The sequence below is a fragment of the Calonectris borealis genome, chromosome 5, assembly GCF_964195595.1.
Source record: "Calonectris borealis chromosome 5, bCalBor7.hap1.2, whole genome shotgun sequence".
NCBI classification, from domain to species: domain Eukaryota; kingdom Metazoa; phylum Chordata; class Aves; order Procellariiformes; family Procellariidae; genus Calonectris; species Calonectris borealis.
Window position 1 is genome coordinate 28371967 of NC_134316.1, and position 26815 is coordinate 28398781.

Genomic DNA, 26815 nt, shown 5'->3' on the forward strand with positions numbered 1-26815 from the left:
AATAATATCTGTGTTTGTAGCACCACCACCAGTATACCTATAAGGGAAAAAAATGCTTCAGAACAACAATGTAAACTTTACCAGGAGCCGTATTTTACATTCATTAAAGCAGAAATTAAAGGCAACTTCCTCTTAAAAAAATTACAACATAGTCTTGGGGCTGAAAATACTGGACACAAGTGAGCTGACAATGACGGTACAATTCTGTTTTGCAGTGTGTTTGTTGACTGACATGGCTTTGTAAGCATCTCTGCACAGGTTGCACACTAACGCCATTTTCCTCTACAGTTTTCAGTTTCGTTCAGATATTTTCCACCCATTTCTGTTTGTATACTTAACATGGATGTGGTATTTCACGAATCTGGGAGGCTGGCTATAGCTGGGGAGAGTTACTTGGCTGGATTTCTGCCTTTGAATCTTCTGCTAAAGAAATAATTGTATTTCATGAGATGTTGAAGCCTCCACTGTAGGAACAAAAACACGATGAAAAAAACCTTACCTAAACCTCATCACCTGAGGCTATCACCCCACCATGCAAAGACACAGAAAATAGCTAGAAAGTCACCTTTTTATCTTAAAAAAAAAAAAAATAGAAATAAATGTACTGGAAGGTGAAAACAAATGCTGTCAAAAGCCTATATTTACAAATGGATAAAAACACAAAGGTATTACTACTGCCTGACGATAGCGACATGCCAGAAGAATCTGAGAGCCGCATATTGCCTTGGTTCTATATTTGATTACCAAAACCCAACAAAACAACCAAAACATGATCTCTCAATAGCAATGGATTGTATAACCTCATCGATGAAAGGGTTGTTCTCTCCGCAATCGGCAAACCCTCCATTTAGCCACCTTTGTTGATTTGAGACATAGTAGAATTTTCTGTGGTGATTTTTCTTTATTGATTTTTTACATGAATCTTAATAACAATTGCACATTTAGAAAGTCTGTGATGATTAAGAATAAATACGTGTGGTTTGACCAGGAGAGTGGGCCAAGGCTCCACGAGCCCTTTGAGGGATGCAAGGTCTTTACTTAAAGAGCGCAACACCACACTTCTCTCAGTTTCTGATGTTGTCTTCAGCTCTTTCAATCCCAAAAGCCTTACAGGAGACAAGTCACAAGGAGAAATGCCAGATATCGCCAGCACGAAGAGAGCGGTCTGTGAGCCAGGCTCAGGGGACGACCAGCTAGTGGGCTCGTGGTGGTCCTGGACCAACTCCTGCATCAGAGAGCGGAGGCTGTGACCGAGTGGCCGCCCTCCCTGGCCGTCTGCATGCCCTTGAACGCCAGCGAGGCGGGGATGTCGCAGCTGTGAGGGGACAGCGGGGTGCCTCCAGCGTGCTGCCAGCCGTGGCTGGCCATGTAGCTGGACGGGGCAGCACTGTACGTCATGTAAGGTGACACTTGGGCTGGTGTGGCATAGGGAGGCATGGCTGGTGCTGACACGAAACTGCTGACAGCTGGGAGGCCATTGGGTGCCTGAAAGGAAAGGGAAAAACGTTTCTAAGAGAGTAAGACACAGCAGAACTGCCATAAAAGAAGCTGCCCTCAGATGCTGCTGGGGCTTTGTACAAGAACCAGGGCCAGCGGGGACACCCAGAGAGCCACCCATAACCACTGCCTTGAATTTCAGGGGCACAGGGGGCACAGTGGCCCCCTTGTGATTTGCTTTTAAGACCAGCTACCCTGCATCAGCCCTGCACACCTCTCCCAGCAGCCTGTCCCAGACAGGGCAAGCAGGAGATGTTTAGGGAACACACACCGAGAGTAGGGCAGGAACCACCGAGCCCCCCCATACGCCCACCCACCATCCCGCAAGCTGTTGTTCACAGACATCTTAAGCCCATGGTGGCACCTAATCATTACATTTGAGAGCTACTGCTGGAGATATTTGTGATGAGTTTGTCCCATCTCTCTCGCTGAGCACCTTCATCCTCTTGGCAATGGGTCCCATGGGTTGGAGCAAGTGGGCTGTAATATTTACCCACCTTTCCCAAATTTTGCGTGGCGTGTTGGCCACTGTGGCGGGGCCCTGGCAGGTAGTGCTGTGGGGGTTTAAGCTGGGTGTGCAGTGACCACAGCCGTACCAGCGGCAGGAGAGACAGACCCGCCCCAGCGTCTCGCCCACCCCAGCCCCGAAGGAGGGTGGGCTCAGCCCTGAGCTGCAGCGGGCAGACACGGGCACAGATCCCAAAGCAACACTCCCCGGAGCAGAGAGGTAACAAGCAGCTGGGAGGGGGGTGGGAGCATCTTAAACTCTTTGGTAACTGTTTGCTCAGAGCATGAGTCAGAACTATAGTAGTATATTATTGATGATGTCTCTTAAAAATCTGTTTTCTAGCTACTTGGGATATAACCTTGTAAATGTTACAGAATCATAGAATCGTTTAGCTTGGAAAAGACCTTTAAGATCATCAAGTCCAACCATAAATCTAACACTGCCAAGTCCACCACTAAACCATGTCCCTAAGTACCACATCTACACTTTTAAATACCTTCAGGGATGGTGACTCAACCACCTCCCCAGGCAGCCTGTTCCAATGTTTGATAACCCTTTTGGTGAAGAAATTTTTCCTAATATCCAATCTAAATCTCCCTTGGCGCAACTTGAGGCTGTTTCCTCTTGTTGTATTGCTTGTGACTTGGGAGAAGAGATCGACCCCCACCTCACTACAACCTCCTTTCAGGTAGTTGTAGAGCGCAATGAGGTCTCCCCTCAGCCTCCTCTTCTCCAGGCTAAACAACCGCAGTTCCCTCAGCTGCTCCTCATAAGACTTGTGCTCCAGACCCTTCACCAGCTTCGTTGCCCTTCTCTGGACACGCTCCAGCACCTCCATGTCCTTCCTGTAGTGAGGGGCCCAAAACGGAACACAGTATTTGAGGTGCGGCCTCACAAGTGCCAAGTACAGGGGCACGATCACTTCCCTAGTCCTGCTGGCCACACTGTTTCTGATACAGGCCAGGATGCCGTTGGCCTTCTTGGCCACCTGAGCACACTGCCGGCTCATGTTCAGCCGGCTGTCAGCCAGCACCCCCAGGTCCTTTTCCTCTGGGCAGCTTTCCAGCCACTCTTCCCCAAGCCTGTAGCGTTGCCTGGGGTTGTTGTGGCCGAAGTGCAGGACCCGGCACTTGGCCTTGTTGAACCTCATACAGTTGGCCTTGGCCCATCGATCCAGCCTGTCCAGGTCCCTCTGCAGAGCCTTCCTGCCCTCGAGCAGATCAACACTCCCGCCCAGCTTGGTGTCGTCTGCAAACTTACTGAGGGAGCACTCGATCCCCTCGTCCAGATCGTTGATAAAGATATTGAACAGGACCGGCCCCAGTACTGAGCCCTGGGGAACACCGCTCGTGACCGGCCGCCAGCTGGATTTAACTCCATTCACCACAGCTCTCTGGGCTCGGCCGTCCAGCCAGGTTTTTACCCAGTGAATGGTCTTTGCTCACAGCTCCTCCTGGTTTCAATAGGGCTTCTGTGCACAAAACAATTGCAGGGCTAGGTCCTTTCCTGCGAGCTATTTTCTAGGTCCTTCTGTAGGCTGGGGAAAAGGGTTTCTATTTAAATAGAGAAGGGAGAGTCCTTCAGTCTGCCACGGTAGGATTTCACAACGAATTACTCCTTATTTAAACAAAAAGTGTTTGGTGGTTTATTTCACACCCTGTAAATGCTTCTTCACCAGAATAGGTACAAACCAAGATCATTTATCTTGCTTAAGTTTCAATTGGTGTAGTGTTTATGTTTTAGGTATTTTTTCCCAGGAACGTTTCCTATCTGAATATGAAAGAACAGGTATCGATTCAGCAAATCATGTAGCATCTGCCATTTTTAATTACCTGGTAGAACTGGACCTAACCTGGATAGTGTAGAGTTAAGAAATGAAAGAGACTTTTGTTTCTGCTAAAACTTCACACGATGTTAACATTTCAGTTGTTCAATTCCTGCCTGGATTGCACCTGCCTAAATTTCCAGTATTTACCTCCATAACGGCACTGGCCTGGTTTCAGGCTCATGACTGAGTTTCCTACCAGTGTAACTCACAGTTCCACTGGCTGGATTATCCTCTCATTGCCACTTGGGAAACCAAGCAGTAATCCTACTGGAGTCAATATAAACGTGTACAGCAATCTAAAACAGCAGGAGGCAGTGACGGGATCCCAGCCACCAGCCTCCGATAGGTATATTAATTAGTACAAAACATACAGCTGCAGCAGCAACATAATTGTCATTCCAAATCCATAAACACTTTGTTGAAGCTGAACTTGCCTTATTCTTTTGAAAACGCAAATATGTGACCTGACCTTCAACTCCAATTACAAGTCCCCTACTGTGTCTCAGAATTACACTTTAGCCTCAGCTCTAAATATCAGTGTTTGCCACAATGCTAATTAATACAAACCTTCAAGTAATTGCACTGTAAATTAGTACACTTCTTAAATCACATGGAAAATTATTTCACTGAATTTACTGGAAAGTAAAAAGTGTGACAGGCCCTAAAAAGCTGCTGTTCTCCAGGCTCCCTGCCTATTCCACTGTGTAAAGTGCTTTTCAGAATAATGCGAAACAAGAAAAGAGCACCTCTCTCTTTTTCCTAACAAACAGCAACAAAAAGCTTTTCACAGAGGCAGTAGAGCCATTAGAGCCATTTTGTAACGCTGGGACATCAAGAGCCACAACCCAAAGAGATCCTGCAGAGAGAACTACAGGAACCCCGAAGGGGTGCTGGAAGGAGAAAAGACCTGGGGCAAGTCCCTGAAGAGCCTCACAGCCATTGTGGCAGCACAAGCCTCCAGCCCCTGAGGCTCAGAAGAGGTTTTTTGGACTCTGTGAGGCCACCCTGCTCCTCCAGGCTTGCCCACTCCCAAGCAGGCTGGTACCAAGCAGTGGGCTCAAGGATGTGCTTGGAAGCCCCATTTTAAGTAGGATTCTTCACTATGAGTGGTCATGTCCCGTGAACCCTTGGCTGTGCTTTTGAAAGGATTCCTCTTAGGCCACAGAGGAGGCACACGTCCCTCCACCCTCCTGTGTTGTCACTGCTCCCCTCTACCATGTGTGGCTCTGGAAAAAGCCAGAGTCCTCATTTGCCACAGAGAAAAGAAAATCCTTCCCATATGCTGTACAGACTGCCATGCTGTGGGACGCTCTCCACCCGCTGGCACTTCCTCTTAGAGCTCTTCAGAAAAGGCAGATGCTCTAACAACATCTCATCTGAGGAAGAGTAAGACTGTAAACGCATCCTTCCAAGTTGTGCATAGTGCTGCATTATGCCAAGGTGAAATACTGCTTGATGCAAACACTTTGCCAAGCACCTCTCCCCACCCCACCATCACAGGCCAAGGGTACATGGGTAGTGCTGTCTGTGAGAAAGACAACTTTTGGTCCTCAGAAATTACTTCCTGCTATGTCGAAACATTGTGTCCAGGCAAAAAAAGTCCCTGGAGCTGATGACTGTGTCTGTCCATGTAAATAAAACAGACCAATTGTTTGGCCCTGAGGATGAGCAGCGCCATGCAATACCGAGCCCTACGGCTCTCCTCTCTTCTGCCAGAAACAGGGTGGCCTCATCCATGCAGCCTGTCGGGCAGGGTCCCTGTGCTGTGCCCTGCCTGACCCCACGCTGGGGCAGAGGCTGATCGGGTGCTAGTGGGCACAGGCTAGATCTGTGCCAGGCAATGTGCCAAGAAACCACCTCTGCTGGGCCACCAATGCTCGAGCCCATGTCCTGACCTCCTGCAGCTCCTGCAGACAAGGCTGCCACGGATTTCTCAGCAACCAGAAACTGATCACTCTGCATGATTTGGGGCAAATCTAAGTTCCTGAACAGCTCAGGCACTGTTGATGAATATTTAATTCAACCATATATACGTTCCTCTACTTCTATTTATCATTGTGTGGCCTTCCTTAATAGGGTCTTATGTCATGAAGTAAAATGAAAGTCTCTGAACTATAATTAATGGAGAAGCCCTAGTTCGTTACTGAATTACATTGGAGGTGCTACTTGGATTGTTACTGATAAAACAGATGGGACTTGACTAAAGATTCACCAGTTTTTGTAAAAGCTTAATTTAAAAGAATACCTATCCTGATTTATAACAGACAGAACAACCCTTTTACCCGCCCCCCATCACCATCCTTTAGATAAATTGCAACTGAGATAACTGATGTTTTTATAATGTCTAACTATTTTGAATGTGAGAAAGATCTTGCCCTAACTGCTGAGGGCAGGACAGGGAGGCAGTTGCGCAGGGATGCCAGTTGCAACCTGTCAGAGGCCACCAATGCTGGAAAGCTGTTGTCGCTGCCTCGCTGAATTAATGAATCATTCTTGGTTTAGTTCCAGTGCTGCAAAGCTTTACCACTCAAAACCATGATGATGTGAATGCCAGTAGGTGCCTTCAGCCAGCCAAGCAGGCGGCACCGGGATGGGTAAGGACTGGCCCAGCACGGAGTGCAGTTCTGCCTCAGGAGAGGTTTGAGCCATATCTGCAAAGCAGCCAGAGGCCTCCTCTGGTCCGAATTTAAAGCTGAGGGGATAGAGAAAACCTCACCTTCTGTGATTTAAAACTATGCTACTCAAAAGTCATCTCTGACTTTCATCAGTGAAGGACTCGACCCAATAATTTTAACCACAAGAGTTTTTTCTTCTAAACAGCTTTAGATACAATGTGTAGGTTTTCAGGAAGGTTGAATCTTGTCTGTCAATCTGGCACTTTTTACAAACATGACATTCACTTAAAATAAATGGAGGGGATTAAGTTCCATGACCCTGTATATACTGGATGAATAATTCATCCTGCAGTATTTCAATCAGAGGAAATGAACACCAAAATCTAAACATTCATAATTGGGAGTGCGAGAACCCCATGGTGTTTATGGATTTTTAAAACCCTTAGAACTTGTTTTAAGTGCAGAGCTTCTTGAACCTGGTTTTTAAGTTTTATAAATATTTTTTTTCTTAATTTAAACCATTGCTTTTCAAGGGAAATCTAATTTTTTAAAGCAAACAAACAAACATGTAGTTCTAACTGAACAAGAACCTCTGCTGTACAAATGATAAGGGTTCCTGTTTGAAAGCACTAACTGTCCAGCTTCTACAAAGACCAGAGAGAAATATTTGCTCTGAATTGCTGCTTCTGTCAATGTTTTGAAACAACTTACAGAGTAAGTATTTCCAAATTTAGGAGCTGTGTTCAAAACCTAGAATGCACAACCTCCCACCGATTCGCAAATTCAGTTAAAAATGTTCTCGCAAAGATACCTGCGAAACAACAGTGGTTGGGTCAGGATCACAAGTTGGGTCTGGTGCCTTTCTGCCGAGTTACTGCTAATATGCACCAGAGCCAGTGAAAGGAATATCCACGCCAGAATTCAAAGCCAAGGTGGACATAAAATCTCTCTTCAGGTCACATAAAATGATGCTGTTAACACAAATGGACTGCGTGTATTTTCATCAGTGAAGGAGTTGGTTCAGTAGTTTTAACGGAGGGAAGTTTTAGTTTTAGACACTTTAAGTGCAACACTAACTAGAGAAGACTTTTGTTGTTGTTTTCAGTCTGTTTGGGATTTGGGACACAGAAGGGGTGGGTGGATGAAAAGCAAGTCTAGAACCAAGCTTATGTGGGATTGTTTTTAGAACAAGTAATTTCCTTTAGCTGTTTTGACTCCTAAAAGTCAAAACGGTTCCTCACCAAACCAGAGATGATCCCCCCACACACCTTGATTTCTGTTATGAAGGTTACACTGGTATAATGTGTCATACAGCTTCAGCTTCCTCTCTCCTGCATTGTAAGGAGAGATAGAGCATAAGCTTTCTGGACAAACTTCCCAACCAATGCACGTCAGACAAACTACCTGACTCTTTTTTTTTCTGCCTTGCCCATGTTAATACCAGGGAAACACACAAGCTACATTCCACTTTCAGACACTGTGGTATAAATTCAAATTCTATCTTGTAATTAACTGGTATTATTTTGTTTGGTTTCATCCCCCTCTCTACTTTTCCTTCTCTGCCTTTTGCTTCCTAGGTATGTGTTCTCTGAGTATCAAAATCAGACCTTCTCCCTGCAATCCATTCCCATGTGGCTTCTAAATGTTTCAGAAAATGACCCAGAGTCATAGCATTCAAAATCACAGACCTGCATTTATGTTAGTTATCATTAATAGTAATAATACAAATTATCTCATTTCAGTTTTACATGAATACAAATGAGAGCAGATTTGATGCCACAGGTGGATGCCACCTCAGTTTTATAGTCTAACTCTAAAGTAAGTGTTCAAAAGAATGTAAATGATTCTTCTTATTTAAAAGTTATTATTTCCAATGATTTGAATCACTTGCTCATTGTAATGTAATTGTTACAATATTTTATTAAATAGATAATTTATCGCATAGACTAAGAGTGTATGTTTTGTAGCAGTATTCTAAATGCCTATGAAAAGAAAGTGTTTCCAGAGAAACAACATAGGCTTCAAGCTTGAGTTACCCAATTCACCAGCCCTAATCAGCTTGGACCGTGACTCAGCCCAAACTCCCCTGCTGGAATCAGCAGAAGTTCAGCCTCTGTCAAGACCTGGGGAACACACCTCTGGTGAATAACGTTGCTGTTTCGTTTGTATTTCTCAATTCTAACACTGACTTGGATGGCACGAATCCTTCCTGTCCTTGGATCAGCAAGCTCAGCGCGTTGCCTTGATCCTCCAGCACAGAGCCTTTCCCCGAGAGCAAATGAAACAAATCTGCAGGGGTATCACAACCGTCTTACTGGGAGCAGCAGCTCCCCAGCAAGGTGGAGCGCTGGCAGGAGCCTCAGCTGCAGGGACGCTACCGTAGCTCCACAGACAGACACCCGCTCTCCCTGCTCATTTTTCAAAATGAAAAACTTAAAACAGTTTCTGGAAATGCTGAATCTTTTCTGAATGTCCTGAAAACACAGTCACAAAGTAGCTACTGGAGAAGTAATTTTTTCCACAGCAAGGGAAAAGCATAGCAGGGAGCAGAGCTGAATATCTAGTCCTTCAATCAGAAGAGCAAATTACCTTTAAAACCCAGAGGATATCTCATGCTCTTAGTGACGTGCACATAATCAGTCAAAAAGGTTATGGCAACAAGACTAGGAGCAATCAAACACAAACTGCAAACATGAAGGAAGCAAACGTGCTAAACCTCCCTTTTTAATTGGAGGTTAAATATGATTTATAAATCAAACCAATATATGGGATCCCAAGGGAAGAGTAAACAAATTTTCCAAGTAAAACATCAGCAGCAGGCCTGTAATGGAAATCTCATTTAGGAAAATGGCATTACCTAAAGATGTAAGTAATACACCTATGTTTCTTTTAAGGTTTTAAAATTAATAACCTTAAATAATATTTTGGTAGAAATTGTAGTTAACTAAATTAGAGCTAAATTCTGAAGCTGCTATTCAGTGCTACAGCATCAATGGGAAAAATGACATGATCCTACAAACACTCATTCAGATCAGTGTCCTACTAAAATTAACGTGCCTACACAGGTAAGTCAGAGTTACCTAAAGAAGAAGGATTACAAAAGTGAGCACTGAGTAAATTTCTCCAGTTTATGATAACACTTTTTTTCTTAAATCTTTTTAAGAAAAATGTAATAAAATTGCTAAGCTGTATGTGAATAACCTCGTCAGAGTTGACTGCAAATCGGGATTTGTTGTCTTTTTATAATGCTTGAAAAATTTCTGGCAAAAATCTTTTTATATTAGACTATGTCCATATTCTTAGATGAATGAACTTACTTTACTGAACATATTCCCCCTTTGATTTTCTATTAATTTCACTGCAAACAGAAGAGAATAAAACAGACTCTGAAAAATGAGGACATTGTCATTAAATAATTTTGACATCCAAAAAATCTTGAACAGAAGGGGAAACATTTTGTCGGTAGGATATTACTTTGAAACATACGCCTTTATTTTCAAGAAAGACTGAACAGCGGTAATACATTGGAATTGAGGAGCTTTTAAAGTAACACATGGGCAAGGGGTTTACAGTCAGTCTGTTGCTCAGCTGAGCTGGGCTGATTCCCAGAAGACTGAGCTTTGAAAAATGGAAAGAGATCTTTCAGGAATGGGGAATTACAGTATTTCTCTTTCATTGTAAGTCGTACGAAGCAATGCTGGTATTCTAGTTGAAGTCACAATTAAAACAGTTATTTGCATGCTTGAGTGCTTTAAGATTCCAAATGCAGTTAGTTACCCAATCCTATACAGTGTCTCTTACAAAGATGCCATTTTCTTTAGTTATTTCTCCTGTTACCAAATTCAATGCATTATAATGTACTGCATGAGAAAATCACACTGCTTCCTTCTAAAATAATGTTCATTCCCTTAATAATGAGCAGATCCCATTCCCCATGTTTAATGTGCTTTTTTATTAACTTAAAGTTGTTTCCTTTACTTATAGGCATCCCCAGCTGCACTGCATAACACAGAAATCAGATAATATCAATTGAGTGTTTTAACTATAGTTGCGACATGCATCAAGATCACTCTTAATTATATTTTCTTATCAAATTTTAAATCTCGGCCTCTTCAGGGAAATAAAAACCCAGTTTTGGAAATAGTAATAGTAACTTGAATTTACACACCATCACTGATCCTTTCCTAAAGGAGCCAGGGGCATTTTATGTCTTTTCCAAAACAAACTACAGCAGAAACAAAAGCAAAAAAAAATCTTGTTTCTCAGAGGCTGAGGAATCCACTACAAAAACAACAGAGGAAAAGCGAGGTGGGAGAAAAAAGCACGATGGAGACAAGGTGGACGGAGGTTGTTGCAAAACCTAAGCACATTCCGAAGGAAAAGGGGGGAGCAAGGGTTTCCAATGCTTCTTCAGAAGAGGGATAGGTTTAGATGGTTTTCACAGTGAAGTGAGATCTACCATATACGGTACACAAGCACGCACTAATATGTCCACCTAAAATGTCTCCCAAACGTAGATTATTGTGCAAGGTCTGTATGTTCACTGAATGGTTGCTTTCCATTCGTACTCCAGTTTAGGAAGGATGATATAATGGAAGTCACTGCCTTTCCAGTGAAGGTGCTGGATCTTGGGATATATTTTATTATTTAACAAACCTCACAACCCGACTACCTCAAAGTGGAGTGAAAACAAAGTCTGTTTGCTGTGACCACAAAGCTTGATTTTGATGACAAAGACACAACTTGAGTCTCCCTTAGGCAGATGTACTGTGCTTACAAGGACAAAAGAAAAGCTCAGAAAAAAAATAATCATGCCATATAAGCAAACTCCCTTGAGTAGGAACTAACAGCAGATTCCCATAGTTTTAGAAAAGATTTGCACAATAATTCCCCTTTGATATTTTGGCAAAATCTGGAGTCAGGCAGGACACACAACAGACATTAAACAAGCAAATACACTGAAATGAATTAACATTTGTTCTTTCTACGCTGATGGTTAAAACTATAACGTATTAGCAAAAGGTTCTATGAAAAATGCCTTCTTAATAGAATATGTTTAAGAATATATTGTAATTTCAATGTGGTGTTATTTAAATGAAACTGAGGTTGGAAGAAGGAGACTTACGAACACAGAGATATCAAAGGGATTCTTGATGGCTAGAAGCTAGGCAAAGATGGGGTCAAACTGGTAAAGTCCCCACTTTGTCCTCTTCAGGGAGAGCCAAAACAGCGGTCCCCTTTGTCTAAAAAATCTCTGATGTTGCAGAGGCAATTACTGGGAAGCTGGTAAGTTAACGATGATGAAATCACAGCCCATGGATTACCGAATGCCCATGGTCATTATGACTAGGTATGTAGGCAATTCCTAAGAGCTGATAAATTGCCAAACAGACAAATTCAAACACACCATACTTCATACACCAGTCTTCATCTACTTCCCACTCTGCTGCAAGCACCAGAAGACTGAACAGATCAAGTCCTATCTAATCCCCCTGCCCCTGGCACTCTGCTCTTTGGCTGTGATAGGGATCTCCCACCACTCTTGCCTTTCAGTCCCTGGTCCTGGTTGTCATGGCGAAGCTCCTGCTGGGTTGGGGCCCTTTGAGCAGTGGGTGCTCAGAGTGCAATTTGAGTGTCATTATACCATTCACTCACCTCTCTGACTTTCTTTATTAGTTTCATCCGGGTGGAGTGCCCAGAAGCCGTGTGGGTTGGTGGGCAGGGCACTGTGTTTTGGCCGTGGAAGCAGGTGGCCAGTAAGAGGCAGGTCTCACAAATGGGGTTCGAATGGGGTGCCATCCAGATCACCTGGGAAGGAATCGGGTGCATGTAGTGGGATCAGCTCATGCCCCTCACCCACAACATGCAATGACATGGATGCCTAGACCTCGAGCAAGCCATTTTAGTGACAGTATTTTAATAACAGGCACTGGTCTGGAGATCCTACTGAGAGTGACACAGAACCAGACAGTCTCCAAGCCAAGGTCTGAACCCCTGCACCAGACAGGAACTCTGCTAACAATTCTGCTAGGTACTATGGCAAGAAAGCAAATAAGCACCTCTCCTCAACACCTTCCCCCCACCCCATGTATGTATGAGTGAGGAGCGGGAGGTCCGGACCTTTATCATTGATGGATCTTGCACAGGAATCCAACTGCCCGAATGCTGAGTTAGAATATAAGATGCCAAATAAGTAATCTGCTAATTAATCTTTTCAATAAATAGTCTGTGTAAGAGGGTCATAACATTTAAGGTTACATTTTCATCTTATTCCCAAAGAAGTTACTGTATGTCGTGGGTTCTAAGCACTACAGATAAGAACAATTACAGATGCTTTGGCCACCGCATATACAGTTCATTGTTCATCTACAATTAAAGATCAGGAATTAAATATTTACATTGCCTACATTTTCTGTGCAAATAATTGTCCAGAATTGCACCCACAATTATTTGCAATCACTTGCCCTAAAATGGAGCCTTCCCTTTATGTGCTTACAGCACATGGAGCTCATGACCCCTAATCAGAATGCAACCAAAGGACAGGGAGTGCTATCCCAGCAAAGCCGAAAACTCAAGCCAGTAACAGCTGATAAAGTTCAGCTGAGACAGAGGTGAAGCTGTTGCTACTTTGGGGTCTGCCCAATATATCAGTGGAAGACTTCACTCAAACCATCTTCACAAGCCCCTCTGAATTAGGAGGAGTGTTTTCAGCAAGTCCGGTAGGTTTGGGATCAGACCTCCGAATACCGTACCCTTTCCAGGAGCAAGCTTGCAATAACCACTTGCTCTTAGACCTCCCAGTTACAAGCTTTTTCCCGTCAATGAGTATCAGCTCCCTTTGGCAATGTGCACATCTGCTTCCTGCAATGCACACAGCAAATAATTCTGAAAAAAAAAACTATTTCCAAAGCTATTTGCCTCTCAACAAATTGTACAGACATCGCAGATCTTCTTCATTTTCATACATGTGTAAATACAGACCACAATTTTTTCAGTTTGCACGTCCATGACGTTAGTCCAGAAAATCACAAGCATCAGATGTCTGAAAACTGCATTTTAAATGCGATACATATTTATTAAATGTTTTCATTTCAAATGCAGGGTACAAATGGGTTTGTATTTCAGTGATTTCAGCTATTTTTTTTTCCTAAAGCAGCTGTCAAATATAAGCTGCATAATGCATAAAATACTCAGAATATTCATCCTTTGTATTAATAATATAATTATCTGTAGAAGCCTTTCCCCCAACACTACATTGAATGTGCCTTTCCATATAAATACTGCAATATAACCGAGCTCTGTATGAAATGTGGGTGACCCAAAACTGTCAAGTTCTCAGAAAAATCTATTTTCCTTTTTAGTTTCTCTGATTCATAGTCACTCTGTTTGCAAAGCTGTATGACAAATTTGTGAATATGATGCACCAGGAAAATATAATGCAATTGCTTACGTATAAATGACATCTTGGGACATCAGGTAATTAAAAATTAACAGAAACTTGACATGGCATCTTTGTGATTTCCTGGGGAACTTTTGGTACAGAATCACATTTTGCCAAGCAGAGCTTTCAACTCCCCAAACCCAAGTACCAAACAACGTCGCAAACAAAGGCCCCAGAGACACCAGGAAATTCATAATACTTAAAGTGAAAAATGTTCTACATCCAGAGGTACAGTTTCATGTTAAACAAGTGTGACTGTGTATTGCTGAGGCAAAAAGGTGAAGTCTTTCTGCCTCTTCTGTGGAGTCCTTTCCCAGGCCGAATTCCCACTGACGTGTGCGGCAAGGAGTGAAATGCAGCCGTTCGAACCCATCAAAGAGATCAGCCTTGGCTGCCGGCTGACAAGTCTGGGAGGTCAGTAAGAGTTTTGCCTGAAAAAAGCCTACAGGATCCCGTGTGTTAAAACAAACGTATATCATTTAAAAGGAGGGATCAAATAAATATATGTTAAAAGTACAGAAGACGACGTTCTTCGGGCTCAATTTTTCTAGTCTTTCTCATGCAGAGAGAGTTTCCAGGAGATTTCTTGAGAAGTAAAATATTATCGTCTATGACTAAGGCTGGGGGAACAAGTCCTTCACTCGCCTAGTAGCTATGGAGCTATTTGCAAGCTGTGGACAGGTGAACCTTGAATGTTGCTGATGCTTAAAACGTATAGCTGGTATTTGTTGGAAACAGCAGAATTCCCTATTAGTCACACAAAATCCTTTGTTACTGTGCTTCAGAGCACATTCCCTCTGTTCCTGTTGTGTAATTGGAAAGCCTAAGTAAAACACGCACGCTTGATTCCCTGCTGCCCTACTCCTCTTGTAGGCGCCACTGACTTCGGTAATACAGACATAAAACTGGAATATTACAAAACAGTCACGTCACTTCTCTGGGGGAAATCTGCTGCCTGCCTTCTTAAGACCCAGCTTTTGTAATGAGCTTTGCCCAAAGGAGATGAGGAAAATAGCATTTACCCCGACGTCCAAAGATGGAGCCTATTTCACCATAGTCCTTCTGGCACATAAATTATGACTGTGGCTTCCCCATTTTCCACCGTTCCAGATACCCCTTTGCTAGATCCGTACAAATGAACCAATGTTCTCTCCTGCTCATCTATTGACACCCTAAGCAGTACACATTGCAAGAGACTCAGTAAAGGTCTAAGAACATCAGAGCCTTTTGGTGAGACTTTACTGTCACAAACCGTCACCCCAGACTCACTGCGCTTCAGCGAACGAACAGCTAGTAAGTCAGTGCGATGTGCAGCAAGAATTCGGTTCATAAATTTCACTTTGCACCTGGTTGGAACAACGCTCTTGGCAAAAATAATGTTGCAAAAACTGAAAAAAATCACATTTTCACATCCTTATTTGACACGAATTTTCTCTGAATACATTCTAAATTAGCAAGGTAATAAACTTGTGGCAGACGAAGCAATTAATGTACATGTGAATGAATTCTGTGGTAAGCAAGTCTGAATATGCATGAATAGACCAGTCTATACGTTAGAACTTTCCAAAGCCAAATTCTATTTACCCATATTATTATGGGGAAGGGGGGGGGAATCTCCTCTGTGTCTTCTTTTAGTGAGCAGGGTTCTGAAAATTTGACCTTTTGGATAAATACTTTTTAGATTTTCTGCCCTTTTAAACTCTCTGGACAATGTATTTTGATAAATGAATTCCATTTTATTAATAGCGATTTGCTGCATTTTTAAATAGCGAATATGTTTAAATTACATTTATCAGGTGATCTTTCAGGTTGAACAAAACTTTAAAATAAGACTGGTATTGACAGTAGAACAGTGATATACTATGAAAATGAAAGCATAAATATTGAAAGAGTGAAAAAAGATAAAAAATAGTTTCCAACACCAGCATTGAAAATAACCCGATGTACATAACATTGTTCCTCAACACATTTGTTGAGGTAAATGAGACACTGACAGAGGCAATGGTTTATAGCCTATGAGCTGGATTCTGCGAATATTTCAGCAGAATTGTATGCAGAAGGCCCAGCCTGGAACGTAAGACAACACAGCCACGGTACAGCTGTTCTCAACAGAATAATGACATGCTATTTCCATCATTTTTAGTAAGGCTGCTAACACTTTATTTGTTTTGTTTTTAAAGAAAATCGTCTAAGGATGAATATTAACTCTAAATCTAACTCTAGCTTTAACCGTACAGTCATGGTTATACCACACTATGCATTATTTGTAATATGAAACGAACAAAATAATAATGGGATAATCGAAAAATGTAATACAAAACAAATAGGACAGCATTAAGGGCAGCATATTGTTTGTAAGGCAGTATATGTAATAAAGTGGTTGTTCACTTTGGGGGCCTACAATATTTCCCACTCTGCCTCATTCACCTCTTTGCAAGCATTCCTGCAGTTTGCGCTCCACATCTTGGATTTGAAAGGGTCTGATTCAGCTACTCTCAGCACCAAATACGAGCTACAAAAGTCTCCTCGACATGGAATCCAAAACCAGACACAGAACTCGAAAAATATGTCCAAAACCTCTGTCTTTGAATGGGAACACGCTAAACAGAGATCGCGGTTTTTCCTCGACTTCGTTATAAGCATAACAAATGAATGGCTGGGACATCAATGTATCTGAGAAACCCCTGAAACGTTTTGAAATGTTTCCATCGCACGGAAAAAAGTTTTCAAAACCTGTGCTTTCCCAACGAGTAACAGTTGAGCCTTTTATAGCTTTTCTCCTGGCATGGGATTTGATTAGCAAGTACAAAGATTTAGACAGAGATTTATTAAGTAACAGTTATATTGTGTTGTAATTAAAACGTAGGAAATTCGCCGTCTACTTAAGCGTTTAAAAATGCTTAATGTAGGAAGCAATTATACCTCATTTTCAAATTATTCCCCTGCTTACAGAGCACGCTGCGGACAGGCTAAAAGGCGGCTTTAGGGGCGGCGGCGGGACGTGCCCGCTCGCACGGTCCGGGGTGCACGGCCCGGCCCGAGGCGGGGGCTCGGGGCCGGGCCGGGGGCAGAGCCCCGGTGGGCGGCGCGGCGGGGTCCGGTCGCCGGGCGGCTTGGCTCGGCTCGGCTCGGCTCGGCGGGCGGGGGCCGGTGCGCGGCGACTCTCGAGTGTGTGCTGGGCGGGCTGTGCCGCGGCGGCGGGGCAGCCCGGGGCGGCCGGGATACGGGCGCTGCCCGCCTCGCCAGCCCTCCGCCCGCCGGGAGCCTCTCGGCCAGGAGAAAGGCGGGCTGGGGGCTGCGGGGGGGCTGCGACGGCTGTGCCGAGGGAGGGAGCGGAGAGAGGAGCGGAGGAGGGAGCCGGGCTCTTTCCCCACCTCGCCCGTCTCGGCGGAGTCGTTTGCAAACCAAAACCGAGGGAAGGCCGGCCCCGGCCCCAAACCGAGAGCGGCTGCCCCGGGCAAGGGCCACAAGCCCGACGCCGAGCTCAGGGGCCCTGCGCATCACCGCCCTCCCCCCCCTCTCTCTTTACCTGGCTGTACTTGGCCTCCTGCTCCAGGGAGCTCTTCTCCAGCCCGTTCACGGCGTGCTGGGCCGGGGGGGGGAAGCTGTTTCGGCCCAGGCTGCTCCATTCCTCCACCTTGGGGCTGGGGTAAGGCGAGGTGTCGCTGACTGCTGGGAAACACGGGAGAAAGGGGGGTTAGAGGCAGGGGCCGGCACGCGGAGCACTTTGCTCCGGGCTGCAGACGGCTCCCTCTCCCCACGGGATTCAGTCTGTGGGGCAGAGCTAAAGGGAAGCCTGTCCCTAGCCTGCTACCCCTCGCTGAGCCTCCCGGGAGCCTCTGGAGAGGGTGGTCCCGGGGGAGAAGGGAGTCGGGTCCCTCCGTGCAGCTGATGGCAGCGATCGCCAGCCGAGCCGGAGCTGGCTGAGTCCTGCACTGGTGGGACGGAGCTGCCCCTCGGCACTTGTCCCCCGGGATCTCCTAAGGGGGATTTACGGCAGTCGCCTCGTCTGCGTATGTGCGAGTCCGAGGACAAACGATACCCCCTGTTAGAATTAATCCTGACACGGCTGCGGATGAACCAGGCTCCAAACAAGTTTGGGACGAATAAAACCAACAAAACAAAACAAACAAAACACAAAAAGAAATTTAAAAAAAAGAAAGAAAACAAAAAGGGAAAGAAAAGAAAAACGGGAGGAAGAGAAGAGAGAGAAAAGAAAGAGAAAAGTTCTCTTATTTACACGAGCATCAGCCGCGGCACAGGAATACCGGACTGTTTTGCAGGCGGGCAAATTCCCGGACCCCGCCGGGCTGCCCGGCGGGGGGACGGCTCCCCCGAGCCCCGCGCCCGGCCGCATCGGAGCCTGCGGGCCCGCCGGAGCCGCCGTGGGAGCGGGCTTCCCCGCGACACCTCCTCGCTCGGCCCCTCGCCGAGGCTGGGGAAAGGCACAAATCTGAAGTTGTCTTAAGAAATTGAGCTCTCCCGGTGAGCGCCCTTTTCTGCTGATCTCACACTTTCCCATGAATAGGGGCTTCCTTTCCGTGTCAGCAAGGTCAGTTTATCCTATAAATCAAGGGCGAGCAGCCCCCATCTGCGGCATCGGCCGCTCAGCAGCCCCAGCTCTCTGCTGGGAAGGGGAGGGGGGAGATTTTACAATGCAGAAAGATGTGTGCAGCTCCGAGATCTGAGGGAGACGGGGCAGATACCGAGGCACCCGGCAGTACCGTCAGAGGCCTGCCTGCCTGCCAATGTGGTGTTAATAAAAGAGGAACTCACTAAAAAAACCCTCCATTTCTCATGTGATTGTAATGTTCTCATTCTTTTTAATGTTCATTGCCAACACTACCTCTCCCCAGCACAGAACAGGGATTGCCAGGCATGTATTTGTTAAAGTCGACTCAGAAACACATTTGTTTGTGCCAGTGTGGTCTGAGGATAAAGTTTACGTCGTGAAGTAGAAGGCGAAGAAGGACAAAACATATATTTTTGTATGTATGACTATAAATAAAACATACTTATGTGTGTGTGTATTACTTGAAAAAAATACCACCTTTTTGAGAAAAGAAAAAGGAAATTATTCTGCAATGCCTAAAGGATCAATTTGCATCTGAAGTGCTGCTGGAACTGGGTTGTTGCCGTTAAAAACGCAATGAAAACAGAAATCACAGCTCCCCCCCCCCCCCCCCCCGCTAATTGGGAGGGAAGAGTGGGACACAGAGATCGCTGTAGGCGAAGGTTATTTTAGACTGTTGTTTTAACCACATTCACTGTTCGTTCACTGGCAGAGATCGAAATGGAAAAAATGTCCCTTCCTTTGCGGCAAAGTGTAGCGAGCGGCTGGGAGACGCGACGCAGTTTCCAGGCGGAGAAACAGAAAAAAGGTGGAAGGGATAAAAGAAGCAAATCTTGGGAGTTTGGTTTTCCTGGACCACCGCTTCGGAGGAAAATACAGCATCAGAATGAAAGCAATTAGGTGACATTTGAACTTCCTGCCGGAGCAAATTTGGCCTGATTGCGAAAACTAGAGAAAATGGACTTCCCGGTAACGCCGAGGCGGCGCCTGTGACTGGAGGGCGGCAGCGAGACCCGGCCGAGATCTAGCGGGGACAGGGACGGGGACAGGGACGGGGACCGCCGCGGGGCCGGGCCGGGGCTGAGCGCGCCCCGGGCCCTGGGGCCGCCGCACCCCGGGCCGTTCCCTCCGGCCGAAGTCGCCCCTTCTCGGGTCACAACGGCAGCGGCGACGAGCTATATTTTCCGGTTTGCTGGTCCGCCTGCAGCCCACTCCGGGACCTCCGGTCTGCCCGCGTCCCGAGGCACACCCTCCGGTAAGCGAAATGCCCGGCTCGGGCTGGGGAAACGCGAGAGGTTTCCCGAGGCAAACTACGAAACCGCCTTCCGACCCTCGGAGAGGAAGGAGCCCAGGAGCAGGGGACCGAAACACTCCGGCTCTGCCTGGCTGCCGCTGCGGCCCCGTGTCCGCCCTCCTCACCTTGGTCTGTGATGGAACGGATCCCCAGGATGTCCGTCACCGAGTGGGAGGACGGCCACGTCCTGGGCATGGCCATGGTGCTGGGGATCGCTGGCACCCCCGGAGGGGTGGGCACCTTGGCTCCTGCAGCAGCGATGGGGCTGGGGTAGGAGTAGATGTGGTTGTAGGGCAGAGCAGGCTGTGGGGGCGGCTGGTGCTGCTTGTAGGACTCGTAGTGACTCTGCTGAGACAGGTTCCCGATTTTGTTCCGGAGGATGCGGCTGATGGAGCTGACCGACGGCACGTTGTACTTGTCACACACGCCATCGGCCAGCAGGCGATCCCGGATCTCCCAGGCGAAGATGCCCGGATCCCTTTGTTTGTAGGTCCGGATATGTTTTACCACCGTGGGGGTGGTGACCCGAGGCTTGCTGCCTCCGATAGCCCCCGGTAGGATGGAGCCGGTCTCGTTGTAGCGAGCCAGGATTTTGCTGACACAGCCGTGGGAAACGCGGAGCTGCCGGCTGATGTCACACGGCCTGATCCCCAGTTGCGCCAGTTCCACAATCCGCAGCCTGATGGCATTGGGCAGGGGTCTCCCGTTGACAAACACCCCCCCGAGCTGGTTCACTTCCCCGAAGGCAGGTTCTGCAAGCAAACACACAGGCACACCCGTCGGACACGGCGAAGGGCTCAGAAGGGGGCGTCTGAACTGCTCCTCATCACAAGGCAGATGTCACAGCTCGGGGACCCCCCCGGTCACTCCACGCACGCTTCTTTCTAAGAGCGGAATGCCCCCGAAATTGAAGGGAAAAAAAAAAAAAAGGAAGAAAAACAAAAGCGAGGGGGAAAAAAGAAAAAAAAAGAAGAGAGAAGGAAAGAAAAGAAAGAAAGAAAACCCGTGGCAACAAATGTCGGACCTCTCCGGGCTGCGCATCAAGCATATTGCAAAAAAGCACATTCCAGAGGTGAAAAACGAGATCTCCCCAACAGACAAGTCAGCTTTATTGCCACAGGAAAAAGGAACACGAAGAAAAGAAAAAGAAAATAAAAACATTTTCGAAGACGTGGGGGAGGGGGAGGAAGGAAAAGTAGTTGAGGAAATTCTTTTACATCTTGGGAGAGGCAAGGGCAACGCGGTGCTTCTGAGTCGCGACTAACTTTTTAAAGACCGTTTCTGGTGCTGTTAGCGCCTCTCGCTTAACAGCACAATTACACCAGGCTGTAAAACAAACGTGCTAAAATGTTAACTGCTAAGATCGGTGTCAGGAATAATATACAACGTGCCACAGGCTCCAGCCATCCGCTCGGCTGCGATCCTGCCTCGCACTCGCCTAATAACATTAATAATAAACCGAGCAGTCATTAGCTTTTCTCTCTTCCCTGCTCCTGACCCTTAACGTGTTCTTACAACTTGTAGGAACACGAGCAAAGTCAATAAGGGAGCTGTGGCGGCGGCACATGACGGCGCACGGGTGCTCCCCCTCTCTTGACAGCACTTGAACCCTCCTGCGGCTCCCAGCCACTTACCCATTCCTCTGAGCAGGACACCTCTGGGGCTGCCCTAAATCCCACACGGAGACCTGTGCCCAGAGACAGGCTCCCAGCCTCCTGCGCTCCCGGCTGCGCTAACCCCCGAGCCTCTCTGGTCTCCACCGGGGAGGCAGCAGGGGCGTGAGGGAAAAAGGGCTACAAGGAAATCTGCTTCCCGGCGAGAGAGCCTTGACTTCTGCATTTCAACCTCAGGGCACCGTGGGCAGGGCTGGGCTGGGCAGGGCGCCGCAGCCCACCGCTCCCCCGAGCCCGCCCCCGGGGGCGGCCCCGCCGCCCAGCCGCCCTCCTAATGGCCAGGGGAGGTGACGGACAGCGCCGCGCTGGCGGCCCTTCCGCTCGGCCTCGCAGGCGTGCGCCGCACCTGGGTCTCCGCCACGACGGGAGCGGCTCTGTCAGACCTGCCCGGCGGTGAGGGGCGCGGGGGGCGCAGCTGGTGCTGGGGCGGAGCTGGCGCCGGGGGGCACCGCCGGGGGCCGCGGCGGGTAGGGCAGCGCAGCGCCGGGCACCCGCCGGGCTGCTGCGCCGCCCGACCCGGCCCCGCTCCCAGAGCAAGCGGCCTGGGAGGGGTCGTCGGGGCTTGCAGGGAGGTTCCCCCCTCCCCCGGCAGAAGCAGAGCGGTGTCTTGCCACAGGCGCCGTTTCCCCGCGTTGACTTTGCAGATGCGGGAGAGAAGTTCCTCCTTGTTTACGGGCGTCTTACCGTAATAAAGCGCTTTTTCACTAACGAATATTTCACGGGTGGTGCACGAGAAGGCTGTGAGCGGTGAGATTTGAGTCATTTTTGGTGGAAACCACAAACCGGTCGGGAAATCAGCTGCAGCTTCGCTTGCCCCGGGAGGAGACGGGACGGGGCTTGCGGCGGCCGGGCATGGGGATGCCGATATTCCCCGGCCATTAAAGACCGGCTCGGCTTTTGTTTTAATCCCCACATTAAACATTGCACCGCGCTTAACTGTAAAATGTCAACGCCTCGCAGCTGATTTCAACTTTATCAAAGACGCTGCTACGTATTAACAGTTAAAAGAAAAACAGACAAAGCTGGTAGGAATTAAAGTATGTGTGGGTCACAGGGTGTTTGTGTATGTGGAATAAGTGTTTGGTTTGGCATTAGGTGTACGGATCCTGATCTGTGAGCTTGTGTGTGTACCTCTTACATACATCCCACCGTACCTCATGTTGCAGACAGAGATCATGGGCTTCCCAGCTCCAACCAAGAATTTATCATTATTCTCTTTATTTTCTTCCTGAGATTCTTTTTTGCTCGTTTTGTTTGTTTGTTTTTAAATAGAGTCTCGAAGGTACAGGCTCTATAAATTAAATAAAACGTGAAAAGAAATAATGTGGTGACCGGAGTGCACGAAATATCAGCGAGTAAAATATGAAATTTATGTCGCTGGTGTGTATGAACACTGTATAAAAATTATTTTAATTGAAATGTTTGTAAGATATTTTTAGAAAAAAATCAAATTAATCGAGCTAGGTTTCAGAACCTGCACATATCGCAATGAACGTGTATAGTTAGGAATAAGTCGGATGTTGCAGGAGGTCGCCCAGAAATTAATGCCATGTTGCAGAGGTTTTGTGGTGGAAAGAAGGCGATCGTGGTTCTTTCGCAGGTATCTCTTTATTTGATCGGAATATTAGCGGATACTTCTGTTTCCTCCACAGGGATTAAAAAAAAAAACCAAAACAAAACACTAAAACAACCCAGCAACGACAAATTTTCTATGGCAGTTTTGTGGTTATTTCAGAAACGTGAGTTGCCTATTCACAATATCACATTTGCAAATTGTGGTGCTTCCTCAACGTAGATAAAATTACTCTGGTAAAGGGGATCACCCCACCTCTCCCCCCCTCGCCCCGCGTCGTCCGAAAGCGGTAGCATGCTGCGCAGGCAATACTCGCAGGCATTTGCTGAAGCCAGAAGCCTTGTCGGTGTTGTGAGCTGACCTGCTTTGGATAGTTTTAAGGCAGGAGGCACTGAATTACTGGGACCCGGATCCAGCCTTTAATTAAGTTAATTATGTAATTAAACAATGGAAGGGGGTGCGCGTCCGTAAAACTTCCGATCCGCATTAACAGCGTACTTCTTCCCGAAGCAAAGTCGCTAGAGGAATCTCCGACAAGGCTGCCCGCCCGCCAGGCGTGCTTCCCCGCCCGGCAGAGCCTGGGCTGCCCGCCTGCCGGGCTCTGCCTGCCGGGCTCTGTCCGCCGCCCGGCCCGCCGCCCCGCCACCGCCGCCCCGCACACGCGTCCCGTCCCCTCCCATTGCTTCAGCCCGGGCCAGCGGCGTGTGCCGGGGGGCCATCTCCGGGCGCACGGCTGGTGTAAGCCTGGCCCCGCGACTCCTGGACCCGCTTGGCGCCCCTGGAGCTCCCCCAGGGTCGCTGGGATGCTCGGGCGTGACCCCGCGCTGCTCTCCCACGCTGCCCGGGCAGTTTCTCTCCCCATCTGTGCCTATTGTGCTCACAATTGTGTCCTTTTCTTCCCCCCCGCCGTGCCCTCCAACCTGTCTGTTCCCCCTCCTTCCCTCTCCCACCCCTCTACCCCCGAGCCCGCCTCTGATCTCCTGGATATTTGGTTTCTTTCCCTTTCTCAATGTGTGTTCCTGATGTGGTCCTGTCGGAAAAGCTCGTTTACTCTGCTGGGGTCTCCAGTGGTTTAAGGATAATGTTTATCAGAAGTGAACGTGCTCAACTTGTTTCCATTCAACTGCTGAGTGTGGGCTGAAATACCAAAGGTCACATCTACAGTGAGTCGGTAGAGGGCAGGGGGAGCCGAGAGGAATATGAAAACATTATAATATACAACAGCCTGTTGATCGCTTCTGACCTGCCTGGCAAAAAGATTTTTTTTTTTCAGGTAGGAATTCATTGAAGAATCGGAGGGGAGAGGACGGGGGGCGCGGGGTCGGGGTTTCTCCACCCGGGGAAGGGCACGCGTGGCCAGGCAGGGGGCTCGCCCCGAGGTGTGGGCCGCTCCGCCGGCGGCCGCCCCGGCACGCACCCGCGCTCCCACCGCGGGGTCCCGCCGGCTGGGCAAAGCAAAGCGGGGGGGGCTGAAAGACATTCGGGCAAGGGCCAGCCGAGAGCCGGGTTTCCCCTCCCGCTCCTTCCCCTCCGTGCCGAAGAGAGGGACCGGGCTCTGCTGTCCCGCACGATGCTGCCGGAGCCCCGGGTGCCGGCGGCCGGTGTCCCCCGGGGTCACTGCCTCTGCCTGCTCCAGCCCGACACCGGGGCATGGCAGAGCAGAGCTAGAGGCTGCTTCCGCACCTCTGCTTTCCCTCAAACCCGGCTCTTTCGCCCTCTCTCCTCCACGAAACGGACTTGGCGTGAGTTGCCTGCAGCAAACCGCCTGTACGGCAGCAGCCCCAGTGCGCGGCCGGTACCGGTGAGGCGGCGGCTGGCAGCCCCTGGCTCCCCGCGACCATGAGGGCCTTCTCCGGGGACGGAGAGAGTGCCCGGTCCCCGGGCTCGCTTCAGCCCCTCCCGAAGCTGGGAGCGGGGTCCCGGCGCGGCAGCATCCCGCCCTTCCGGCCGGACTCCGGTCTGGGAGGCGGCCGAGGCCCCCAGCGCCGCCGTACTCACCTCGGCGAGCCCGGCTCCTGCCTCCCTGAGCCGCCTTCAGAGAGAGCCCGTCCTCCATGAGGGCCTTTCTGTAGGGGCTCCGCGGGATGTAGTGCCTCGCTGATCCCCTGCTTCCTCCGCTCTCCCACTGTAGGAAGAAATCAGCCAAATAAAAGGCGGCACGCACCCCCGGCCCCTCTTTGAAGCTGCAGATTTTTAATGATTTTTTTTTTTGGAAGGAAGCTAAACCCCTCTCCTTCCCCGAGGGGAGGTGGCTACTGAGCAGCTATTAAGGCAGAAGGATGCTCATATGGCAACATGTTTTGTAAGTAGAAGCCCTCCCCCGACCCTTCCGAAGGACGAAGCCCCCCGTGCGTGTAATCGGGTGGCCGGGTTTCTCGAGGTGGTGTGGGGAAGGTGTGGGTCTGGGGTGGCGGAGGTTAGAGCCACACAGGCGTGGTGCGGCTGTCGGAGGGACTGTCGCACACGGTCGCAGCTGCCCTGCCTTCCCCCCTAGCCCCTGCCATGCGGCGCAGAGCCGCGAATTCCCCCCGGGAAGCGATGGGACAGTCTGGAGGGCAAAGAGCACCCTGGAGCCGGAGCAGGGCTGGTGGGGCAAGGCGGTGGGGGTGTCGGAGAAGCTTTTGGACTCCTCTGAAAGAAAGGCAGGGAAAAGCGGGGCAGAGGCAGGTGGAAGGGCAGTGACAACCTTCGGCTGTGGCTGGAGGTGACCCACCCCGGAGCAACGCTGTGTGATGTAGAGAGAGATGAGACCCACGGAGCTTTGAAACGGAGCTTGCGTTTTGCACAGAGCTATTTCTACAGGCGGGCGTATAAAATCCCACGGGATCTCCCGGGATCGCTCCCATTTTCTGCGAGACGTGTAAGGCAGCAAATGCAGGATGAAGGGGCCTTCGCGTATCACTGGCTGCCGTTTGCATTTCCTTATGCGATGAAATAACTGAGCCCAGCAGGTTAGCGAGAGCATCGTGCCTTAGCAGGGCGCTGGAGGGGGTGCGGGGCCTGTCCCGTCTGACCCCGCGCTCCCCTGAGGAAGGAAGGGAGGTCGGTCCGCCGCTCCCGCTCGCCCTCTTAGCCTGCGGGCTGGAAAATGCCCGGCCTGACCCCCAGGTCTCAGGTGTGCTGACCCTCCCGCGTAGCCTAGGACAAGCGTACTTCAAACAAGCCCCCGGCAGACGCTTGCTTGGAAGCGGCTGCGAAGGAGAGGGGGGATTTTCACAGGGAGATGCCGCTTTCAGCCAGCGTGCGGCTGCAGGCAGGGACCGCCGCCTCACCACAGCCCCGAGCCCCTTGGCGACCCCCGGCTCCCGCCCTTCTGCAGGGGCAGGCCTGGTTTTTCACTTGTTCTCCCCTTTTCGGGGGAAAAAGGCTTCGTGAGAATGATCCTGGGACGCGTTGCACATCCTTCATTGGTAGATGTGACGTCTCTTATTGCTGCCGCTGTCTTATTTTAGCTCGCTAAAAAACACACTCTTATACGTTTGTGTTCACATAAATTGCCTGCGTTCATGTACGAAAATACATACGAATCCATAAGGGGGTGTTTTTACATTAATTGAATTAATATAATATGCAAACGTGCACGGAAATACTCGCAACAACTCCGAAACTCCCACAAAAGATTTTTTTATTTTGTGCCGTCCTCAAAAAAGGTGAGGGGTGGAGGGGGGACAGTGCCATGTGTGAGTGTGCGATTTCAATTTTAAGAAATTGATTTGACGTCAGGGATAAGACGGAGAATGTAAATGTAATAGGACGAAGTTTTGTTTAAGAGTTTCATCAGATACAAACAAGCCATGTCTGAAGATTTCCTGC

At 48.5% G+C, this 26815-nt stretch overlaps 1 protein-coding gene across 1 annotated transcript; it reads right to left on the reverse strand.

The window, feature by feature from the left end:
- Nucleotides 1-1107: 1107 nt before the first annotated feature.
- On the reverse strand, nt 1108-25058 carry PAX9 (paired box 9). Its single transcript, XM_075152436.1, has 5 exons — nt 24420-25058; nt 19882-20572; nt 17419-17561; nt 12104-12256; nt 1108-1485 (listed from the first exon to the last, which is right to left on the reverse strand). Exons 1-5 carry the CDS (start codon nt 25056-25058, stop codon nt 1231-1233), a joined length of 1881 nt encoding a protein of 626 aa, XP_075008537.1. The 3' UTR covers nt 1108-1230.
- Between the last annotated feature and the right edge of the window lie 1757 nt (nt 25059-26815).

Bases quoted from the DNA above. Each gene is read 5' to 3' on its own strand.
- PAX9 (XM_075152436.1), bottom strand. From the start codon at position 25,058: ATGGAGGACGGGCTCTCTCTGAAGGCGGCTCAGGGAGGCAGGAGCCGG. The intron at 20,573-24,419 runs GTGCGTGCCGGG...GATGAGGAGCAG, and splicing joins ACCCCGCGGTGGGAGCGCGG to TTCAGACGCCCCCTTCTGAG. The intron at 1,486-12,103 runs GTGAGTGAATGG...CTTTCCTTTCAG, and splicing joins TAATAAAGAAAGTCAGAGAG to GCACCCAATGGCCTCCCAGC.